The sequence below is a fragment of the Semicossyphus pulcher genome, unplaced genomic scaffold, assembly GCF_022749685.1.
Source record: "Semicossyphus pulcher isolate SPU_LCO1_2020_fin unplaced genomic scaffold, fSemPul1.0.p SCAF_10, whole genome shotgun sequence".
Taxonomy (NCBI): Eukaryota; Metazoa; Chordata; class Actinopteri; order Labriformes; family Labridae; genus Semicossyphus; species Semicossyphus pulcher.
The window spans coordinates 28639978-28663310 of record NW_027211604.1 but is presented as its reverse complement, the minus strand read 5'-3'; the positions used below and the strand labels follow the sequence as shown (position 1 = coordinate 28663310).

The following is a 23333-nucleotide window of genomic DNA, read 5'->3' as shown; positions in this document are numbered from 1 at the left end:
CATGTGTCGTATCTCAAAGCAAGCTCCAGTCCCACTTCTCAAGTGTTACTCAGACGGTAAACAATGCACCGCACAGAAAAGGAAGTCTGTCACTAACTGCTGGCTGCACTGGACGCCCCTGAAAGTTGCCGTCACTCCAAGAGAATATATCATCGTCAGAGGATAGCCGATGTGTTCAGAGATCGGTTACATATAAATAAACATCTGTAACATCCATGCACTTCCCAGACGAGTCACCACAATGCTGATCAAACCTGTCACTACCAGGTAAATCTCTCTGTGTAGCTACATTCTTAAATCTAATAGCAACACTCTAAGCCAATGAAGTGGTGTTATTTCACTCCTTTCTTTTATTTATCTAACAAATGTTATACATAAAGGGAACCCCAAAGTGCTTTACAGAGTACACAGGCAAAAGCACAAGAAACTAAATGATGAAAAACAATAAAAGCAGCGAAGACGATAGAAAAGAGCCAACAGGCAGGAGCACGATCAATAAGAACAATAAGACAAACAAGGTAAAGCACACAGAATAAATGTAATAAAACCTTTTTTTCTGATTTAAAAGAAGAACATTTGAAAGCAACAGTAAGCCGTCATGTATTTATTGTTTAAACACCATTCTTTCCTTATAAGTCGACACCCGAGGAGACAGAGATGCTGCCCAATAAATAAAAACACACTACTGTCTGCCTATAACTGCATTACAATGTGATATACACTTTTAGACTTAGACCATTAGGCTGTTTAAAATAGGAAGGTTTTTAGGAAAAAGCTTTAACATCTAAACATCTAGTGTTCAAGCACGCTCCACTCAAAAAACTACATGACACCTTTTATAAATCAGCCCAAGCATCGTTTTCTGCTTCATATGTTCTCTTTTTCTGATCTGCACATATCTGAAAACAAATACGCTCACAGCGATATATCGACCAATAATATCAGCTGACAGATATATTGGTCAACCACACTCGGGACATAGAAACCAGAAATAAGTGAAACTACAGGAAACAGATGCATCAATGTCATATTAGTTTACTTTCTATATTACAAATAAATATAATAGAAATGATCATGAAGTAGATCATGAAGTAGAGAACTTTGTATAGCTGTGTGTTTACTCTCTCTCTGTGGTTATTATTTCATTGTAGGTCTTTGATTTCCAGGTTGCAGCTAACACTTAAAGCGATATCACACTCAAGGTTGTGATGTACTGAATACCATCACTGCTGTGATTCGGTCGTAGAAGATAATCACAGCAGTGGTTATATGATAGAACAGTTACAGAAGCGGCGAATAGTAGTAAGCAGTAACAATCAACAACAGATTATTTTTTGCTCCACCAACTTAACTGAAACTGGACTTTTGTTGCCAAGCAACCCAAACATTCTCCTGCACTCTGTGTCTCCAGGTTACCACAGATCAGCTGTTTATCATGTACATTTATCTGTTTGTTTTAATTGATCATCAACCAGTGAAATAAGAGTCTGCTGTGTGATTCAGAGGTACCAGCTTGATCAGTGTAGACACACACGGTCTGCTGTGATGTTAATTAACAGTATTCAGAACACCTGGCTGAGGCGGAGTGATACACAGAGTGACAAGTCCCATCACTCATTGAATGCCTCTTGTCCAATCAGATAACTTGGTCGAAACGATCAGTTGTAAAATGTACAATAACAGTATGACAGAAATACTCAGCTATTGCATGACTCATGATGATTTAATGCATTAATCATTGCGGGAAGGAGCCTTTTAAACTTACCATTAAAATAATCAATTTACTTTTTGAATAGTTTACTCTTAATAGATCATCAGTTAAAGAATGGTTTTTGGTTATTGATATACATCATCCATCCATCATCTATACCGCTTATCCTGTTCAGAGTCGCTGGGGGGCTGGAGCCTATCCCAGCTGTCATTGGGCGAAGGGCGGGGTACACCCTGGACTGGTCGCCAGTCAATCACAGGGCACTCACACCCACACCTATGGGCAATTTAGAGTCACCAATTAACCTTACAAGTATGTCTTTGGACTGTGGGAGGAAGCCGGAGGGAACCCACGCATGCACGAGGAGAACATGCAAACTCCGCACAGTCCGCACAGAAAGGCCCACCTTGCCCAGTGACCTTCTCGCTGAGAGGAAACAGCGCTAACCACTACACCACCGTGCAGCCCATGTATTTATCTGTTGTCATAGAAACTGTCTTCTTTTAATCAAACTTTAATCAAACTGAAACTTTACATTTATTAACTGATGATCTAATAAGTTTGAACAAATCACATAAAGTCACAGTGACTTGATCATTTGTTAACAGGAGTTCATGACACGTGCTGCATTTATTCATGTCTTCAATCATCATGAGTCGTGTACGACACTGCAAACAGTTACGCAAAGCTTTTCATATTGTTATTTATAATTAAAATGTAATCCTGTTTAACATCTGTCCTGTAATCATGTAGAAACACAGAACTAAGACATTTCATATATCCATATTTATATATATATATATATATATATATATATATATATATTTATCCTCAAGGTGATTGTGACTTAAGTTTGGAAAAGAAACGTATTCCCCTGAGATTCCTCTCTTCTGTGAGCAGCTCAAGCATGTAGTCAGACTTATTTATGTTGAAAACAATTTGCTGCTTTTGACTCTGAACACCGACGACACCGTTTATTTCAACATGACAGTAACAGCAGTGGATGCTGTTTTTTTCACTTTGACAACTTTATTTTTGTTTGTAAGATAAAAGAACATTGATGCACAGAATAATAAGCAGTAATGTGGAGGATTAGTTATACCCTGCTTGTTTCCACTCTTGCCTTTGAGTGGAACTTTGTTCTGGGTAACTAATTGTAAAGTGAAGTCGTCCATCGGAAAGGTTTTTGGTTGGTGAATTTAAACACCTCATCTTTCTGTCGATGTTTATTACAGGTAAATAAAACTAACATTTAATTATTTAGAGCTGTTATGACCTTTAACTGTTAATCGTAATGCTGTAATGCATGAAAACATTAAGATACAAAATGTCTTCATATAAAGATTTTCCAAAGTCAAATTGCACAAGGTTTATTCTCAAGTCATGGTTAACTGAATGCACCTTTAATATTTGTGTACAGACCTTATCGAGTGGTGTGACTGATAAGTGTTAAAATAACGATCTCAAAATTTTTCATTTAAATAAATGTCTGTTAAGTCACTATCTATAGTCGAATGAGGTAACACAATGGTGATTGAGCCTATGGCCCACTGATGAAAAGCTTTGCATTTACAGTATTACAGACTGGGTGTCTGTGGCGACTTTCACTGAAAAAATCACAAGCGGCGCCCAGTTAGTGACGCGTTTGTTTGTTTTGTAATTTAGTTGTGATTTGTGATGAAAGTGTACTAAATGCATGGGTAAATGATTAGATGTGTTCAGTAAAATTTATTGAAAGAAAATGAGCAGAATGTACAGAATTATGTTCAGTAAAATATGTTAATATCAGTAATTAAAAATGTAAAACAAAATAAATAAAATAAAATAAATGTATTTACTTCATAACAGTAAATATAACAAATACATAAGATTTACTTAATGTTTCAAAGTCGCTGACATTCCTGTCTATGAAAACGTTAAATTGAATTTACATGATTAGATTAATTAAAATAACTGTAGGTACTTGATACTTTCCCCTTTCTGTCGCATCTGCCCAGCTCTTCCCAGGTGATTGCTAAATGAGGTTCACCTGGTCTTAGATGCTCAACAACCCCTGACATGACGTCTGCAGAGGAGCTTCTGGTGTGGACTGCTGTGGTTCTGCCTCTCAGCAGGGATTTTGTGTTTTGTTGATCTTGTTGGTCTTCAGTTAATGATTTGGTTGTTTGAGTATCCTTTAATAAATCATGTGTGTTTGTTTGTTTTAAGGTGTTTCACATGATTATTTCTGGGTCAGATTGTGGACATATGTTTGCCCCATAGGGCCGCCTTAGGGTGGGGCGTAACAAATGGGGGCTCGTCTGGGATAGAACGTCCATTAGGTAAATGTGTGTTTTATGTATCATATGGCCTTAGTTTTAGTTTGGTTTAAGTTGTTGCTGTGTCCTTGGTTTTTTTTTACTTTACTACTTAAAAATATATTTTGAGTACCCTGATTATAATCAGTATAAATTTAAAGTAGCTAAGAGTTAGCCACCAGGCAGCTAAGGAGCCTGCCACTTTGTTATTTTGCCATTTTTGGTGGTAATCTTGAGCGGGGGCACGCTTCAGAATGTTATAGTTAATTGTATCTAAGGTCTCCTGTGATGCACCGAGTTCAGCGTTCAAAGTTGCCTCGAGCTCGGCCAGCCACTGAAGACTAGTTAGGTTAAAGTTAGACACTGTGGTAGGCAGACAGGGGTTGGGGTGCTTGTTATCACAGCAGTAAAAATAACTTAAATATTGTGGATGATTTTATCACATAGACAGTGTGCTACAATTAAACATTTGTTCTTACATTTTCAAGAAATGTTTGTTAGTATCAGAGATGTGGACTCGAGTCATGGTGACTTGGACTTGAGTCGACTTGAGTCTGACTGTTTTGATGACTTGTGACTTGACTTGACAAAAAATAAATGACTTGAGACTCGACTTGGACTTGAGGCACGATGACTCAGATGACTTGCGTGTGTTCATAAGTTTGAATGTTAGCTGTCAAATATAAAATGATCAAATTCAATGTTGTCTAGTTTCTGTCTAACTATCAAACATGTATGCAGCGCAAACTGGGAATCATGATTGGACGACTCAAAAAGCTCCCCGTATGTGATTGTCATGATTGGATGACTGTCAGTCAAACTCCTCGCTATGGCAACACGCAACATCAAAGACCCCTGCATTCTGATGTTTTTCCCCAAAGAGAAGCCTCATCAGTCGTACTCGTTACTACTCAATACGGTCTCAGACCAGACCATCATCATGGCTGCGTCTGTGCCAAGATAATACAGATACAATTCACTGTCATACTTTTTGAACAGGTTATATAAATTGGCCAATAATATCATTATTAGAGGGGCCACTAATACCTTGTCTTTTCTCTTTATGAAGACCGGATACTACAGGTAAGAGTGCTGGATCTTGGGTGGAAAAAAAGTGACTTGACTTGCCTTAACTAAGGATTCGACGTGACTTGACTTGACTAAGAAAAAATGACTTGTTTGAGACTTGGACCAAATGACTCGAGACTTACTTGGGACTTGAGCAAAGATTACTTGGTCACAACACTGGTATCACTCATGCTTGCATTAAATCTGATATCACTACTTTTAAGATATCAGGGTTTGAAGAATCTTGGCTCATGACATTTTCTTCTTCTGCTAGCAAATTATTTTATTTTAAAGCTGCTGTGAGGAACTTTCAGTTTGTGTTGATTTTGGCGCCCCCTGTGGACAAAGCCATACCTCTTATTTCTTTGCCGGTTTTGTCCTGTACATGCTTACGTGATGGTTTCTTAAAAAATCTCATCCTCATCCGTCATATGTATCACTCACTTCAAAATGTTTGCCCTGGAAAATGTAAACAAAGGCAGCGTGCAGTTAATCGCTTCGTCTAACACCTACCCCCCACCTGTGGTTTCATGCATTTAAAATAACTTTATAGAAATAATCAGTCTTGTCGCTGATGGTCTGGTTTGCTTTTGTAGGTCCTATAGAGTCATCTGAATTAATTTCAGTCTGTTTCATAACCAGAGAAAAACTCCTCACAGTAGCTTTAAGTAATATTTCCCAATTCTATTACTTTTCTCCATTGTTTTTAGAGCTAACTTTATGTAAGAATTGTTTAAGTTTACTGTAAAGCTAAACTGAAAAAAACTAACTTTGAAATAACTGTTTTAACATTTAGGAAAACGTTAAAGCCTTGAAATAATTTAAGCTGTTTAAAGGAGATACTGAGCTGCCATGTTACAGCAGCGTCTTCAGTTTCTTCCATCAGTGGATCTCTCCTGTTCTTGGCCTCCTCTCCGGCCGGTCAGTGGCACTGTGGTCCTCTGTGCAGCTCAAACTCTGTGTCTCCTCTTCACTACAAAGGAACAATAACAACAGCTGCACTTATCACACTGAGGACTTCACTGAGACATGACGCGGAGCTGACTTCAAGAAAGCGGTCCTCCTCCCTCTGCTGAAGCTGTTGCACTTGTTTTAATGGCTGATCTTCTCTCTGGCTGCTTTTTCTGAAGGCGCGAGGCTGTTTTTTTTTTGCGCGTCAACAATGAGGAGCATGCTGCTGCTGCTGGAGCGACGCTGAGCGCGTATAATGAGCGCATTTCACTCAATGGGATTTTTATATTTAGCTCTGTGAGGGAGCGGAAAGAGGAGACCCTGATCCCGGTGTTGTCTGACATTTTGATCCTTTGAGACCGTCTCGAGCCCCCAAAACTTGTCGTTCAGATCGCGGAGCGCGTTATCAGGCTATGTGGCTGTGAGGAGGGCGCTGTGTGTGTGAGGAGGACTAGCGCAGATTGATCTACACCTCCGGGGAGAAAAAGATGATGATGGCCGGTGGTGGCGGAGCAGCAGTGGACCATAACGGGATCTACTCAAATCCGAACCTGCACAGCCTGCAGCAGCCCCTCATGGAGGCGGATAACCCGGACTCCCGCAAACGACCGCTGGAAACTCCGGCGGAGGAGGCCGGCTGTACCAAGCGCACCAACATTGGAGGTAAGAGACACTCAAGACGCAGCTCGTGCACCGAGTCTCCTCCACATGAAGTCAAATGTGTTGTTGGGGAAGCCTCTGCGCGCACTGGTTGGAGATTATAACAAGCACAGCACTGCCTCCACTGCATGCAAAGAAAGTCCATGCGGCATGGAGGCGGATTCTGGCTGCACATTGCTCTATAACACGCAGCACCTGTGCAGTTGGCACTCTGAAACACTGCCTGTGTTTATAGCTGTTACTTCATATCCCAGCAGGGAGACCGACTGAGTGTCTGAGTGGCCTCCTCAGCTCAGGTCAGCTCTTCATTGAACCTCACAACCCCTCTAAACCACATCTGGAGGTTAGTTTTAAAGGGGAGACATGCAGAGGCTTTAATATTACAAAACGCTAACAAGTGTTCTCTGTTTGTTGTTGGTGTTGTGCTTGTAGTCTCAGACAGGGATTCCCCAATGCTTCCTTGAGCAGAGGCCAAAGATAAATCAGCGTTTTTCCTGAGCAGCTCTGTGTCAGGGGGCTGTGTTGACAGATAACAGGAGGAGGAGCAGTGAAAGGAGAGAATATGTTACAGAAATCGCATTGTAGATTGTTTTAATGCTAACATCCTTTCAATCAGTGAAGCCAAACATCCAGCTGTGTGGCCTGTGTGATCTCTGGATCTCACCTGTTAGTCTCATTACAGAAAAAATAAGTCTCCCATTGATACAGTTACACATAGCTTCATGACACCTTAATGGACTAATAACTCTAAAAACTAGAGCCCGACCGGTATGGGAGTTTTTGAGGTCAGTACCGATACTGAGAACAGAAAAACCGATACCGATTAAGCTGGAATGAAAGTAGACCTTTCCAATGGGGGTTTTGCATCGATACGACCACGCAGAAGTGCCTCAGGGGCTGCTTTCTTAATAAAATATTCTTTATAGAAGAATATTTAACCAAATTATAAATTATTAACCAATTCTAATTTGGGCGACCGTCTGCACAAGAGTGTCAGAGTCCATCTGATGCTCTGCCAAATGTGCTGCAGTCAGTCCTGGGAGCTCTGTGAAGACACCATTTTTAAATCACTCCAAACCCTTTTTTCTGCATGAAAAGTTCTGCAAAAAAAGTTTATTTAATCAGCGCGTACCTGTAAACATTTATGATGGTCCACCTGATATATATCGGTCGTGCTCTACTAAGAAGAAAGAGGACACTTAAGCCCCTTTCCCACTGGTCAAAAAAACTGCTAACACCCGCTAACACCTGGCTTTTTTGCTTTATGGGAAAGGCTACAATCAGCATTCAGGGTAATTATTGCCTCGGCTCCATGGGATGATGGGAAAACAAAACCCGGGTGGACACGCTAATCTCCGCTATCATCTCAGCCACAAATTCCGTCCGTCTCTGTCCGAGCAGCGCTCGAACATCGTTCCAAATTTGTCAGCGCAAAGTTTGATAAACAGACTGAATGAGTAATAGATACAATAAAGACCTAACCACCGTAACATCTTCACTGGCCTCCATGCTGCTTACCAAAGAGTATAATGTAAGTTCTTTGTGCGTACTATAGTTTACTAACCCTGTTTCTGGCGTGTTTGTGACGTGACGGGTCTGAAAACCCTCCGTCAACGGGCTAATTTTGATGGGAAAGCGGTATTACATCCTAGAAGGAAGTAATCTTTGATTCTGAGCAGCACCGTGCTGATTTGTGAACAGAAGAGAAACAGCGAAGTGGTTTTGTTCATTTGAGCAGTCTGAGTCATTGTGGGACTTTCCTTGTGCTCCAGGCATGATATTTTGCTGATTAAGGGCTGTCCAGTAAACACAAACAGGAGTGAGATGTGTGTTTATGTGGAGGTGAGCTAAGCAGGAAACCATTTCAAAATCATACAACCCAGTTAACCAAGTAGGGTACCAACTGATCACCACTTGTAGCCTTGATTCCTATCAAAGTGAGGTTATTTATAGCGAGCGGGGTTAGCCAGATCTCAGCATCTGTTTGGTATTTTTTTGTTAGTTTTGCATGATGCTTTCTTGCTTTGAGGCGGTCTGAAATTATCCAAAGTTTGAATTAGAAACAAAATCAAAACATGTGCATGCTCGACGGAGAGCGCTTGGAGGTGTACATGTAGGTGAGGTTGGCCTTTTTGTAGGAAAAAATGTGTCATTTAAAGCTGCATGAAAATCTAACTGACATTTAATTTAAAGGATCATATCAGATAGTTGATGGTTACAAACACACAGCAGACGATCAGGCAGTAAAGAAAGAGCACAGAGACACTGCAGCACCATTTTAGACATTTGATCCTGAATCTTTTTCTGGAGGAGAAATAATGGTGTCCACAATCAGTGGAGGTGTGTGAAAACTTGCTGTATTGCTCATCAGTGTGAAGTCGGAGTGCAGCAGCGAGTGTGACGGCTGCTTCAGCGTGCCAGCTCCTGTACATCTTATTTCCTGTCATTGTTTCTGCCTGCAGCTCACAGGGACCACTTATTTTGGAGCTTAATGTTAATGAGACGTCCGCAGAGAACAGGCAGTCTCTTCACCATATGTTACTGAAAATTGTCCGTCTTTGTGTCCCAGCCCTTCAATGATAGCAGCATTATATTCTATTTCTAACAGCACCAGTGTCTTTGCTGCAGCCCGCTGCACCTCAGAAATGTAATTTCAGCAAGACACATAAGGACCCTTGTGCCACGGGATAATGTTTTAGTGCAGATTCAGCCCCCATATGTCCCCCATTAGCACCCTGAGAACCACTCAAGAGCAGAGGCGCTGCGCCTGCTGCAGAGAGAGACCTTATCATTATGTTTCAATCCAGTATTAGTAAAGGTGATATGCACGACGAGACCATGTGAAATATTATTTTATGAATCTTATTAGTGTTAAAAATACACAGTTGTAACTAGGGGCTTAGAAAGCTAGTTTCCATACAAAGTTTTTCGTTACAGATATTAGCACATTTTAGTTCCTTTACGTTTTTACAAGAAGTAGTGCTATGATGTTTAATGTTACAAGTGATGTGATAAATACAAAAGCAAATCCCTGATCTGAAAAATGTTTTCACTTTTATGCACATTTTTTCTTTATACTGTTACAGTTTCCTAAAATTAGATAAAAGAATCCCTTTGCTTACAGTGTCACAATAAAAAGTAACACATCGAATTGTAACCTCCTTATCGTGGCATATACACAGCCTTTATTCACGCAGACATCCCTAACCCTTTAACTGCTTTATATCTGCAATGGTTTCATGTTTTAGCAGCCTGACTCCATCTTCTTTAAGGATACTTCTTGAATGTGGAGCTGCACGATTAATCGTGTCCTGATGATGGATTAACTCTGAAGAGGCTGCCTTCTTCTCGTGTGGCAAAAGTGGAACGAGATGGTTTCTCAAACAAGATCTGATCTGTGTAGAAAAACTCATCAATTAATCTGGAGTAACAAAGAGAACATGTCATTTGTCTCTACCTGCCTGCATGTGGACAAGTCAAATTATAATGAAGTATGTGTTTACCTCCACAACAACGTATGAGCATTGAACATTGAACATATTCAAGAACATCTAGTTTTTTAGGATTTATAAGAGATGTTTGATACGTATGTGTTCATAGTTTGCAACGAGAGCAACATGATTTTTTAATACTGACCCCAAAGTGTCAAAAACAAATCAAAGTGATGCCTTCAAATGTCAGAGCAGAGAAAACATTACATACCAAAAAGTACATAGTGTGTGCAATTGCCACTGGTTTATTCTGTTACTAAACCCTAACCCTGTAAACGGACCTCCTGCAGGCGGCTGTGGGAGATCTTTGTCTGCATAATCTTGTTTAAATTGGTTTAAAATTTAAACCATAATGGCTCGAGCCTAACTTAGATAACCTTCAAGTGTAGATATTCTAGAGTAAGAAGCATCTGAAGATACTCAAGTTATATCAAATAAGAAAAATACCAATGTAGGCAAAGCATTTTAAAATGTACACGTTCAAATAACTTCTGGAGTGATTCGAAATATTTTGTTTCTCCAGTCAGAGTTGTTTTGGATCGGAATGTTTGTGTGTTTATCTGGAAAAAAGTGTGTAAGAGACTGTATTTATAATGCATTTTCACTACTGTTCTACATCCATGGGTCTCAACTGGTGGGCCGGGACCCAAAAGTGGGTCGCGGATGTGTGCTTGAAAAACGAGAAAGTTGTGGCAAAAAGTCTGTGCTGCGCTTTAATTTTGAAGGACATGGGTTTCCTATGACGTGCGTGCAGTAGAAGTGTAGTTTATTCACACTCCATGTATCCACTGATTGGGTAATCCCAGCTACAGTTACACTCTTGAAACTTGATGAGCCCTACAGATGCATTCATGTTGCACTTTTGTTGTTTATTTCTGTTGAAAAAAGGCTGCTAACTGTACATGTACTACTCTCCTCACTGCCTGCTCGTCAGGTAGACGTAACAGGTCCAAACTGCACCATTTTTATTAAATAAATTTGAGTGGTTTAGAAACTTCAAAAATGTGGGTCGATTAGTCAGGGGGATTAGTCATTAAGGAGGAGGTGGTGGGTCCTGAGGCCACCAGTTGAGAACCACTGCTCTAAATGATGATGTTGTATTGACTTACATAACCCTTCAGGTTGTAACGATTCTCAGGATGTGACGCATTTGAAACTACTGAAAGAAATGACATCACAGTAATCAAGTGGTGCAAGTTAGCTTAGCATTGTCTCTTAGGTGTTAGCATGTGCAGTCGTCCACCTTAATTAGAATTAAAGAGGGGGGAATAGCAGCCAGTCTTGTGGTCATTCTGATAAGTATCTAATTTAAATGAAGCTGCAGTTATTTGCAGCTCATTTGGAGCTCGGTCCTGCAGGCTGAGCCCAGGAACACAATCTCCGTGTGTGCACATAAACGCACATTTACACCATTTGAAATGACTGCTACACAAAACAGATGCTGCATAAATATCTTCCATCTCTGTGCTTTATGTAATGTGTTTTAGTGTCACCCTCCACTTCATGTAATCTGCATGCATTACGTGTAACGTTGCAAATTCACACTGCCTGTCTGGCAGTGGTGGTAGACAGCCTGATAGTCGTCAGCCTTCCCTGTAATCACCAGCCCTCCACTACGTCTGATATTGATCACGTTATTCCTCCAGAACTGATCATTAACGTGACTGACAGTTACAACAAAGAGAAGAAAGCCTGTGCTCTCTCAAAGCCGAGCCCCACGCCGTGCATTAGGAGCCGTGGACACTGAATGAGGGAAATTACTCCTCTTTTATCAGCGCTGCCCTTCTCTCCTCAAAATGAACATCTTTCATTTATTTCTCTTTCTAATTACCCAAACTCTGAGCCCATGTTGCTGGCAAGCCTGCGCCTTCCAAAAGGTTGTGAGGCTGAGGGATTAGGTATGATCTCGTAATGTTGCTAATGGAAAGGTTGGCACAGGAATGTGAGCTGTATTTTTTTATTTATTTTTGGTGGGAAGGACACAGGTGCCCTTGCAGAGCGATGTGACGTGAGTGGACTGTGAATTTGCCAGGTGGCAGTGAAAGAGAGAACGAGAGAGAGAGAGCGATAGAAATGAAGAGAGAGCAGAGCGGGGGGAAGAGGAGAGATAGATAGACTGGGAGAGGGAGTGGAGTCTACAGGGAGGCTGTGTCTATAGACCAGAGCATCTCTCCCTGAATGAGATGGGAGAATTTTCTGGAAGGAATTTGCTCCAAAAACCAAAACGGGCCACGATTTTATGGTTTGATTTGTGGATGGAGCTCATCAGCAGCCAGCAAGAGAAGAGTCCTTTTTTACAGCTCTATTAAATGACGCTGGACCCCCCCTCGTGTCCACACACACACGCACACACACACACTCCACACACACGCACAATCTTTTTTTACACACATTCAGTCACTTAAGATACCTCTCGGTGTAAGATTTATAGGCGTAGTGATTGGCTTCATCACCCCCCTCCACCATTCTGCGGCACTGCCATTTGCAATGGTTGATGAGCCCCTCCGCCCTCTCAAACATGGCCGTCTAAGGGATTGGGGGTGGGGGAAAGGAGTAAAAGGAGGGTGGGTGGCGTAAGGCACGCTGTCTCAGATCACTCCTCCTTCACCTCCTCTATCCTCTGCTCATGCTATACCTACACCTCTTCAGCCACCGCTGAAGGTCACTCTTCATCTTCCTCGTTCACGGCTGAAGCCCGCTCCACGAGCCGCTTCACCTTTGTCACTTTCCGCTAAAAAAAGTGAGTGAATGGGCTGCCATACTTTATAGTGCTGCGTCAAAAGAGGCGGAGTGGAGGAAGAGAATTCAATTTTTTGGGACCGGCATCGGGGGGTGGGGACGTGACGTGGTGGAGGGAGGAGGCCACCCATTGGCCGAGCGAGGTGTCAGTCCTGCGCGCTGCTGCAGACGGACAGGCCACTCGATGAATATGGATGAGAGCAGTGAAAAGGGTGATGCGGCAGGGAAGACCCCCCCCCTCCTTCAAACCGATGCAGGCTTGAACAATGCGTGCCGTCTTTCACTGAAAACACTGAGAGCCTGCATTAGCATTTTCTCAGACAATTGAGGCTCTGGCCAGCTGCAGGCATGGCTCGGATGCTGCGGTGAAATCTCTTTCTCTGCACCCACTCATGAATTAGACCTCGGTGAAAAAAGTCGACCGGCCGCATTCCTCAACACTACCACTGCACCTATGCCGAGGCTAATGTTAAGATCCCCTTTAGAGATTGTGCCCCGGCATTGATGGCGATCTGACAGAGGACTCTAGCAGCAGCAGATCTCAGAATGGGTAAGCCTCGAAACTCTTTTTGTCTGACTTGTTGAATTTATCCTTCATGCATTTATCCTACGTGCAATTTCACACACCTACATCCCATTTTTGCTCATTTTTGTTCCATCGTCCTTGCCGCCTGTCAGCAGCAGGTTAGTCTATTGAAATGCAGAATGGGTACTCGCAGGGGTAGTGGGAAGGAGGGAGGACGGTCACAAGGCATTTCCTCCTGACCCACCCCCCTTGAGTGACTTAACTAAACACATTTGGCTCAGCGTCCGTGTCTCTGCTCCAAGCCATCCTTCCAGTCTTGGAAGCAGGGGTTTGAACTAACACCCCACTGGCTCGGCTTCCCAACGTGCCCCACTGCTCCCGTTCCCTGGCGGATTGCAGCAACAGATTGCCATGTTTACTCTACCACATGACGCCATTTAAACCTGTTACTGTGATCTCAGACACTAGGACGGAATTAATTATTGACTAATGACAGCAAACGTGGCTGTGAGGGCGATGGAGGGGATCTTCCTCCCCTGCCGGGTTTTTTACTCCGGTTGAAGACGAGCAGAAAGTTACGCAGTGGGTTTTGGCTGGTCTGTCAACAACAGGTCCTTGGATGTTTGGGTTCTGCAATGATTCAAATTAAAGTCTTTGTGTGGCTACGCTTAAAGATATTTCATGATGGGAACGAAGGCTGAAAAGCTTTTCGGCGCCCGCGTCTGACATGCATGATCTTTATTTTTCCACCAAGGTCATTTTATTGTTATTCGTTGTCAGGAAAGCAGAGAGATGACTGCGATAAAGCATGAAAATCTAAAGATGAGCAGTGGTTTAGAGATGAACACAGCTTGTAACGTGAAGTCTATACATAGGTTTATCTCCTATTCTCAGAAGAAAGAGCAGAACCTGACTATTTACTATCATTCGATGGTGCTTTCAGGTGAATAATATCGGTAGAGTCAGCACAATGACGGCTAATTAATCTACATCAAAAGTGAATCCCATTAACGGTCATGTCATTGTGTGTATGTATTTGTCAGTGCCATTGCACGCCAAACAATCCTGTGTCTGAATGGAACATGAGGGGCATATTAATGCAATAAGGAGAGGAGCTAACATCTCGGCTGTGAAATCCCTTAATGTCACAGTGCCATGTTCGTTCACATCTGAGTCTAATGAGTGCATTACTGAGGCAACAGGTTGGTCTCGGTGCAGGGCGGTCCACCTCCATCTCCATCCATCCATCCATCTTTCCTCTACGACCAACAAGCCGGTCAAGCCCCCCCGCATTCGATACCCTCCACAAAACGTCAGATGCAGTGAAACGACAGAAAATCTGCACTCGTATCCTACATCTACAAAGATGGACAGTTTTACATCTCTGCCCGCTGGAGTGACGTCACCCTCGAGGCAGCTGAAAAGGAATCGAACATGACGTCATTGCATCGATATCAGCATGCAGAGGAGAGCACTACGGATGCACCTGTACCGACTGTTTACCATGACGTCATCGGTACAATATTTGGGATTCAGTGAGGAATCACAGCTGCACCACATCTATGAACCTCACATTCTGCTCTTCACTTATATCCAGGTCCAAGCTCAATATGTGGTTGATTGCTTCTTACCAGATTAGCGCACTCTATGTGATTCTCTTGCCCACTTCTCTGTTGATTAATTCTTAATTAGCTTTGTAGGTAAAGGAACTTTCCCAACTGTAAAGGAGGGAACATGAACATGACTGATGTTCTGTCAATCACCGCCTGCTACAAGCCTCTGTAAGCCACAGAAGCCCCTTCCAAAATGGAGGAGATTTAGACCGTCTTGGCAGTGTAGCGTTCAACAAATCTGCAGGATTGGTTCCCATATGTTCCTCTCCAGTCTGTTTATTAGGCAGGATCAATCTGTGGTGGCTTTAATGAACTGCAAGGATACATAACTTTATTTCCTCGATAATACAGGCCACATCTTGCCTTCAGCCTCCACACAGTGTGATTAGAAACACCGGACCCGGCTTTGTATGTAGTCAGAGGTTGCTAAAACTCCTTGAAAACAGTTAAAATTAGACCTCTGCAAACTGGAAAGGAGGTCATCATTTACTCTACGAGAAATCTGGGACAGGACACAGAACATGTCACCAATCTCTGATAAAATGTGAATGCACTGAAGCTGCAAAAGGCAAAACCACAGACACATTTTAACCAAGACTTTATAATACTTCCTTTCCCCATATGTGTCAGAGCGACTGTATGTATTCTCGTTGTGATTTTTTGCTTGCTCAGGCTATCGGGGGTGTTAGGCTCCAGTATGGTGTATATGATGATTTGCAGAGCTACTTTACGAGACATGACCCTTTCCCACTTTGTGTGTCTCGTCCCCAGAGGAGGGCGAGTACTTCCTGAAGGTGCTGATCCCCAGCTATGCAGCCGGCTCTATAATTGGCAAGGGCGGCCAGACCATCGTACAACTGCAGAAGGAGACGGGTGCCACCATTAAGCTGTCCAAATCCAAAGACTTCTACCCAGGTAAGAATGGACACTCAGTAATTAAAATCGATGAGCATACAGGCTTATATGAATCTATATGTACTGTGTGTCTATGAGAGGTGTCATCTGACTCATTACCCAGCTGAGGAGTGATGCTTTGGTGCAAGAGAGCGTTTGATACCTCTTCATTTTGCTTCCCAGGAGTTAGTGCAGTCCATTTTAATCAGACGCTGATCGTAAACACTCTGAACTTGATTATGCTTTTGTCCTTGGGGCACTAAACATGCATGTAGATGTTACAGATGCAGCATTCAAGCCTGCAGGAAATTGCAGCCTCGGTTGAGAAGGGGTGGGCATGAGTACTCGTGTACTCGTTTTGGACGCGAGTCGTCATTGAATGTATGGAGTATTTGTATTTTATATCTAAGAAATAAGCGTAGTGATGTCATTTCTATCTATTAGTATCTGAATAATTCCATACAGCAAATATATAAGATCCAAACACTAAGTGAGCATGTTCAGTGTCTTCAGTCTGGCATCGTTCGACCTAACATGAGAGCTTAAATGGCGACCAGCAGTCGTAAGAGAAAGAGATGTCCCCATACTGTTTTTCCTTCCGTACAGACTCAGATACCGACTCCCGGACCTTGTGTTGAGTATTGTCCGATATCGAGTACCCCTCCAAAATCAGTGCGATAAAGATTATGTGCATTATTATTGGTCTGACATTTTGTTAGCTTTGACTACCATAATACTCTTCAGTATCACTGCATTGGGGCTGCACGGTGGTGCAGTGGTTAGTGGCATCACAGCTAGAAGGTTCCTAGTTTGAATCCCGGTTCATACTAAGTGGGCCTTTCTGTGTGAAGTTTGCATGTTCTCCTTGTGCATGTGTGGGTTCCCTCCGGGTACTCCGGCTTCCTCCCAAAGTCCAAAGACATGCTCGTTAGTGTCATTGGTGATGCTGAGTTGTCCGTAGTTGTGAATGTGAGTGTTAAAGGTTGACTGTCTCTATGTCAGCCCTGTGATTGACTGGCGATCAGTCCAGGTGTACCCCTGCCTCTCGCCCAGTGACCATGATCAAGATAAGCAGTATAGGTAATGGATGCATGGATCACTGAATTGTTTTTATTTGTCATCGTCATATAATAGTTTACCTCAAACCAGTTTATTTTTGGGGAAATCGGATCGGTGCATGACTGGCATCCTCGCTGATACCTAAAGCAGCATTTAAGGCTTACTTAAATCAAAGTAAAGTAAAGTACTGATACTGGTATCTGCATTGGGACAACTCCAATAAGACTGATGATTAGAAGTAATTTAACAAAGTAATTATAAATAGAAGTGCAGTGAAAGCTATGTAACACTAAACCTGCATGTCATAGAACTACTAGTATGATGATTAACCATTTGTGCCTATCAGCACATGGAGAAAACGGCACAGACAGATAACAGGTGATCTTTCATCATCTCATTTGCTAGCATGGTTAGCTCACGCAGTTTTATGCTACTAGAGACGAGAAGTTGGATAAATGATCACTGAAACGGTGGCTGGAGATGAGCTCCTGTTAAGCTCGGTGGAAGGAGAAGGCTGCGGCGAGCTGATGGCGTTTGTTGATTTGGAGTACAAGCTACCATTGCGGCAAAAAACAACCACAAGAGTGGGAAAGATGTGTGAGGAAGGTGCAGTGAAGTGCCGACCGGGTAACGACAGCTCTTACCAATGCGTCGAATATAACCGTCTCCTGCAATTTTTTTTGCGATAGCTCAGGTATTCTATTATGATTTAATGCCAGTAGCAGGTTTCACCCGTCATCGCAGGGCTGTCATGGAGCTGCCATTTTATTCCCCCCCAAACATGAGCACAGATTCCTTGTTGCAGAGGACACATATTGCGTACACTGAAAGCATTGATTGTGCTGGAGAAGGAGAAGGATGCTGGTGCAGCTCGGTGACCCTTATCTTATGGAGGTCAAAGCCGAACCATCTTCTCCTCCAAGCACAAAGGGCCGAGTCGTAGACGAGCCTGTGTGTTTGTCCTTCATGCCTCAGAGGAGGCTTCAACCTGCTGAAAAATAACAGGTGCTGAGCGTCTCGCTGCTTATTAGCTCCAGATGTTCTCTGTGATAACTCATGCAATAATCCCTGTGTAGTAGTAGTATTCTTTTACTGTATATTCAGAGCATATAATCACCTCTTTCCACTGAAAGCAGGCAGCAGTGCACATTACCGACTGAACATGAATAGAAGAGAATATGCAGAAATATTACAGACGGGTTCACAGTCAGTTCTCTGGTTGCCTAAAGCAACGTAAACTAAAGAACTGAAGCGCTTCACTCAAATGACTTCAAAGTATCGTGAGTGCCGACCAGAAATTTACACAATTAGCACTTAAAGTTGTCAGCTCTCGAGACTGAACATGTAATTATTCTAAGGATTCACAGGAGGCAAGGTTTTTCTCATCGTTTCTGCAGCATTTGTGGGTGTGACCCCTGATTGATAACAGTCAGGACTCGCATGGTTCATAAACATTTTCAAAAAAAGCACGTAACTGCACTAAAAAGTGAAGAGAAATAAAAAGATAATATATTCCCTGTTTAACTGTAAGCTAGCAAAGACTGACAAAGATTTTTACCTGTACTCAATTTACCTTGAGACCTTACCTTGGCTTACCTACCTTCATTATTCAGTGTGTCCTCTGATCGGGGCCGGGCACTATGGATTAAGAATTAAATCTCCATCATAATGGATGTGATGCAGCTGCTTTTTAGCCGGTGTTTTTAGACTGCTGCTGTCTTGTGATACCCTCGGTGTCACACACTTCTCCCACTCAGATGGTGTCTCTGTTTGAAATGCTGGAATTAATCTGATGTGCCAAACTTACATAAAGTTTACAGAGATTGGATGCTGCAAAACTGAACCACTTTGAGATGACTAAGGAGCTCCTTTTTTTCACTTAAGTGAGCCCTAGTGCCTGCCGCCATTTTGACATTTTTACCTGCGTGCGAGGAGAACTCTCGCAGTTCTTTTACTCTGGTGAAAGGGAAAATTGGTTTTCGATTTAAACACCACTCTAAACAAAACACTTGAATTAATTGATAGAATTGATTTATCGCTTAGCTCTACCTGTGACCTGAATTTCAGCTCAAAAAGAGTCTTTCACTCTGTTTAGAGCACAGAATATTTCACTGCGCAGCGTGGTTTGAATTTGGCCTGTCCTGCTGGGAGTTACATGTGATATATGGGACTGACTGCACCGTGGCAAAGAATCACAGTGCTGGGGGAGAGGGAAAGGAGGGATGTGCTCTTAAATATTTCCCCTGTAGTTTTTCATCCTCCATGTTTCTGTTCGACATAATGACAGCACGTGTGCAGAGAGAGGGCATGTCTTTAAATTCTCCACCCACAGCTGAAGCACAGCTACTTCAGGAACAAATGAGAGGAGTGATATGTATTCTTATTTCCTTCTTTGAGTTGTGGATGTGTTCATAGGCCAGCACCTGCTCTGCCCATCCCCCCCACTCATTATGGTGATGAGTGAGAAGAGGAGTTCAGGGAGGGTGCTGGCAAGGATTTGATTGGGCGGTCGTCTGGCCCACACAAGTAAAATGAAACGGCTGCTACTGTACACGGCACAATAGCTGAGGAGTCTGAAGACGCTACACTTGAGCTGTGTTAAGTTTGAGCAGCTTGGTGAAGTTTCAAACAGCAACATATCGATTTTCAAGATAAATGCTGGCATATTTAAACGTGGGTCGTACGTTTACATATTTTAGGGGCTAAATAACGTAAAAGGTACAAAAAGTTTTAGAATTACTGCAGTAGATTGTTTTAGCCAGCAGCCTTAAAACAGGCTGTAATGGCTGCAATGTAATCCTCTGGGGCAAATGTGCCTGATAGAAGTACGTCCACTAAAAGTTCTTCTTTTTTCCACTGACAGACTAAGATTTTTATTCTAAGTGTCTGACAACATCACAGACAGGATCCCAACAGAGATAGACCTTTATGTTTAAGAATAAGATGCTTTACCAATCCATAAACAGCTGTTACATCGCTCCCTTCAAAGCCGTCAGACAAAACAGTAATTTTTACTTTGAGAGCACAGGAGTTGCTCGTCTTCGCTGAGTCGATCGGTTGTTTTATTTGTGTGATTGTGACTCTTTGGTGGTTTAAAAAGTTGGTTTGGATCCAACACAATATTTGTGTAACACACTGATTGAGGCAGAGGGAGACAAGCAACTTCTGTGTTCGGCAAACTGCTGTTTCTGGTTTTAAAAAAGTCTTACTCTAAAATAAAAAGGTTTTCTCTGCAGAGATCCTTTCTATAAAATTCGTCAGACAATTAAAATAACAATCTTTGCCTGTCAGAGGCAAAAACAAGAACTTCTAGTGGACGGATTTTTGTCTTGTGCAATTGCCCCAAAGGATTACATTGCAGCCATTACGGCCAGCTTTAAAGCCCCCCTCCAGGTAAAATCCAGTGTTTAACCTTGTAAACATCTTCATGTGGTGTTGTTCATGTGCTACAAGACATATCAGGGACAACATCAGCATCATCTCCATGGCTGGGCCTGTCTGCTTTTAAACTGCAGTGTACCAAGGACAGGCTGAACAACACGTTTTCAGATTGGCAGGTTTGAGACGTCACAAACCTAAGGAGGCAATCCCGTTAATGGACTGGGTGATGCTATGCATATCATTATGTGTAACCTATGGCAACCACTTCAGCGATGCACGAGCCAGCTGTCATCGTAATTTTTGCAAACTCACTACTGACTGCTAACGTTAACGTTACGACTACTAATTACAACATTTCAAGCTAGCTAAGTTTCAACAAGTTGCCACTAAACGATGGCAGAGACGTGTTTTGTTTTTGCGATGGAGGGGTGCTTGAAAATCTACATAGTAGGCGGGGCCTATGCAGATTCATGAATTTTTAATGAGGGAGAAGGAGGAGATGCCTTGGGAGGATCTTTACAAGGAAATTAAACGTATTTTGCAGAAAAAAACATAATTTATTATTATTATTATATTATTTATTATTTCAAGCAGTGCTTTTTATTTGTCTGAAAACATGACTGGAGCTGGTCTTTAATACTGCTGGCTGAAGCGATTTACTGGAGCAAGTCAAAACTTTTTACACCTATTTGCCATTAACACCCTCTATGGAAAAAAGAGTCCGAAATTTCAGAGGCCAGACATTCAGCATGTCAGACTTATTAGCTACATGTGTTTTAACTTCCTTCTCTGTTAAATCAGCTGCAGTTTGGGGCTAATATAGCATGCTAATGCCAGAACACACAGTTCCTGCCCTAGTCTTTTTCTGCAGCAGCCACAAACCACAGCACAAGCACACACCAGAGAAATCAAGGGACAACAAGCGATGCAGCCATTTTCTTCTGTAAACCTCCCTGTGATGTTTCAGCCTGATACTCCCACCTTCCTCACATCCCCCATCCGTCAGTGTAAGACATGAGAGCGTGAATTCAAAAGGTCTTGATGGGAGCTATATGGCTGGGCCCTGCTGTGGCGGCCTGAGATGGATGAGCGTAGATAGTGAAGGGTGTGGATGATACATGATTGTATGTGAGCGTGGGGACAGGGGGGCAGGCCCAGAAATAGCCTGTTTCAATCTCTCTCTGTGGACATGACCCCTCTCCCAGCTGTACTCAAGCTGCTCCAACGCACGCCAAGTTTCCTCTTTCCTCCTCCCCGCTTGCTCTTTCTCTCTGAGCTGGTTCCTGGTAGTCGGGAGAGTTCAGTCCAGATAACATGACATCATACTTCTCTTAAAATCTTGTTTGCATGCTTGCCTCCTAACACATCAACACTGATTGTTTCGTTTCTGTTATTCGGTTTGAACCCATCTGAACTGTTGCATGGCTGCGTTACTCGAGCCTCCATAAATGCAGCACGCTTTGCATTCACCCACACAGCTCACACACACACACACACACACACACACACACGCCTCCTCACACCTACTTACACACATCCGCATATTTAAGCAGCTGCGGAGGGAGCCGTGGGAGTTCACGATTTGAACACAAACTTAGAAACTAAACTTCAAACCCTTTCGTGCAGCTGGCCCCGAGCCAGCTTCATGTATTGAGTTTCTCTGTACAGCACGAACTCATGAAGCTGTTGTGATGTCATAGAAACACTGGGTGTATGTTTTCCATTATCTGATCATTAAAGTATCAATCACAGTGTCTGAGCTCATGGTGGAAAACATCACCATAACATAAATTACAAGGTGAGGTATTTCCTGCTAAAGGAAAGGGATACTCTCTGTAGATCCTGTTTTATTTCAGCTTTATGCATGTGCAGTATATGCTCTGTAATGCTCGCTATAACGTGGCTTCACTTCTGCATAGGATGACGTCATGGGCGGGCGATTCAAACTCCAGAAACCTGCAGCTTTTTCTTTCTCAACATTTATGTCTGTGCCTTAAACTACTTCTGCCTGAAGCTGGTCACCAGGAATAACTCCACTGTACTGTGCACTGTCTTAATTTGAAGTAGTGTTCAGCCTACAGAGCGAGCTGATCTGTGGGCACAATATTGGATGCGTCATTGCAAAACACAACAACCAAACGGCTGCTGGGATTTGTTTCTCTTTTCATGACAAACAATTTTAGGAACACCCCAATTTTTACTCTTCAAGGTCGGTTCACTTGTCACATGATGTAGTGCCCGGCTTGTGAAAACAGCTAATGATGTAATCAGGGCTATCTGGAGTCTGGCTCTGAGAGTGCCACATATTTAAAGGGGGGTTATTATGCTAATTTCAAGCTTCATATTTCACTCTGTGATACCTGTGGAGTACATTAGCATAATTTACAGTTAAAAAAACTCCTCATTGTTCTCACACTGGTGCTCTGTGCAGGTCCTCATACAGCCCCTGCCTGAAACGGCTCAGTCTGCTCTGTCCCTTTAAGAAACCCCGCCCCTACAAGTCTGCTTTCTTCCGATTGGCCAGCTCTCCAAAGCCTGCTGAGGCTGCACTTTGTGACATCACAAAGCCTGGCGTTCACAGCAGCCTGCAGACTGAGCTGAGAAGCCAGGGGATTACTCCAACATACTTTTACCTACAGATCTGAACATCCAACATTGTAACATTATATGTCTTAAATGTGAAACAGCATAATACCCCCTCTTTAAAGAAAGCGTTACATACTGGAGGGCATTGTGGGAATTTATGAGTTAGGGTTATGACTACATGCATCATTGGGGTTTTTTATCAGGATGGGAACACACCCACTGAGCACACCTTTCAACACCATTGACGCCATGACACACATGAAAGAGTTAGCTTCCTGGAGCTGTTTAGATAAGGCTCTCTTTCTCTTTGACAATAATGCTAACTGCCACATACTAAAAGGAAGAGGTCATAGGCCA

The 23333-nt window shown here is 42.6% G+C and overlaps 1 protein-coding gene across 2 annotated transcripts in view; it reads left to right on the top strand.

The window, feature by feature from the left end:
- The first annotated feature begins 6514 nt into the window (after positions 1 to 6514).
- Positions 6515 to 23333, top strand: part of nova1 (NOVA alternative splicing regulator 1) — a 41897-nt gene continuing 25078 nt past the window's right edge. Inside the window, exons 1-2 of one of the 2 annotated variants that reach the window (XM_069668738.1) lie at positions 6515 to 6690; positions 15828 to 15971. In XM_069668738.1, coding sequence (XP_069524839.1) covers positions 6516 to 6690; positions 15828 to 15971 — 319 coding nt within the window. In that variant the 5' untranslated portion in view covers position 6515. Of the gene's footprint in view, positions 6691 to 13366; positions 13468 to 15827; positions 15972 to 23333 lie in introns of those variants that run through there. The other variant, XM_069668746.1, reaches the window with a different exon arrangement.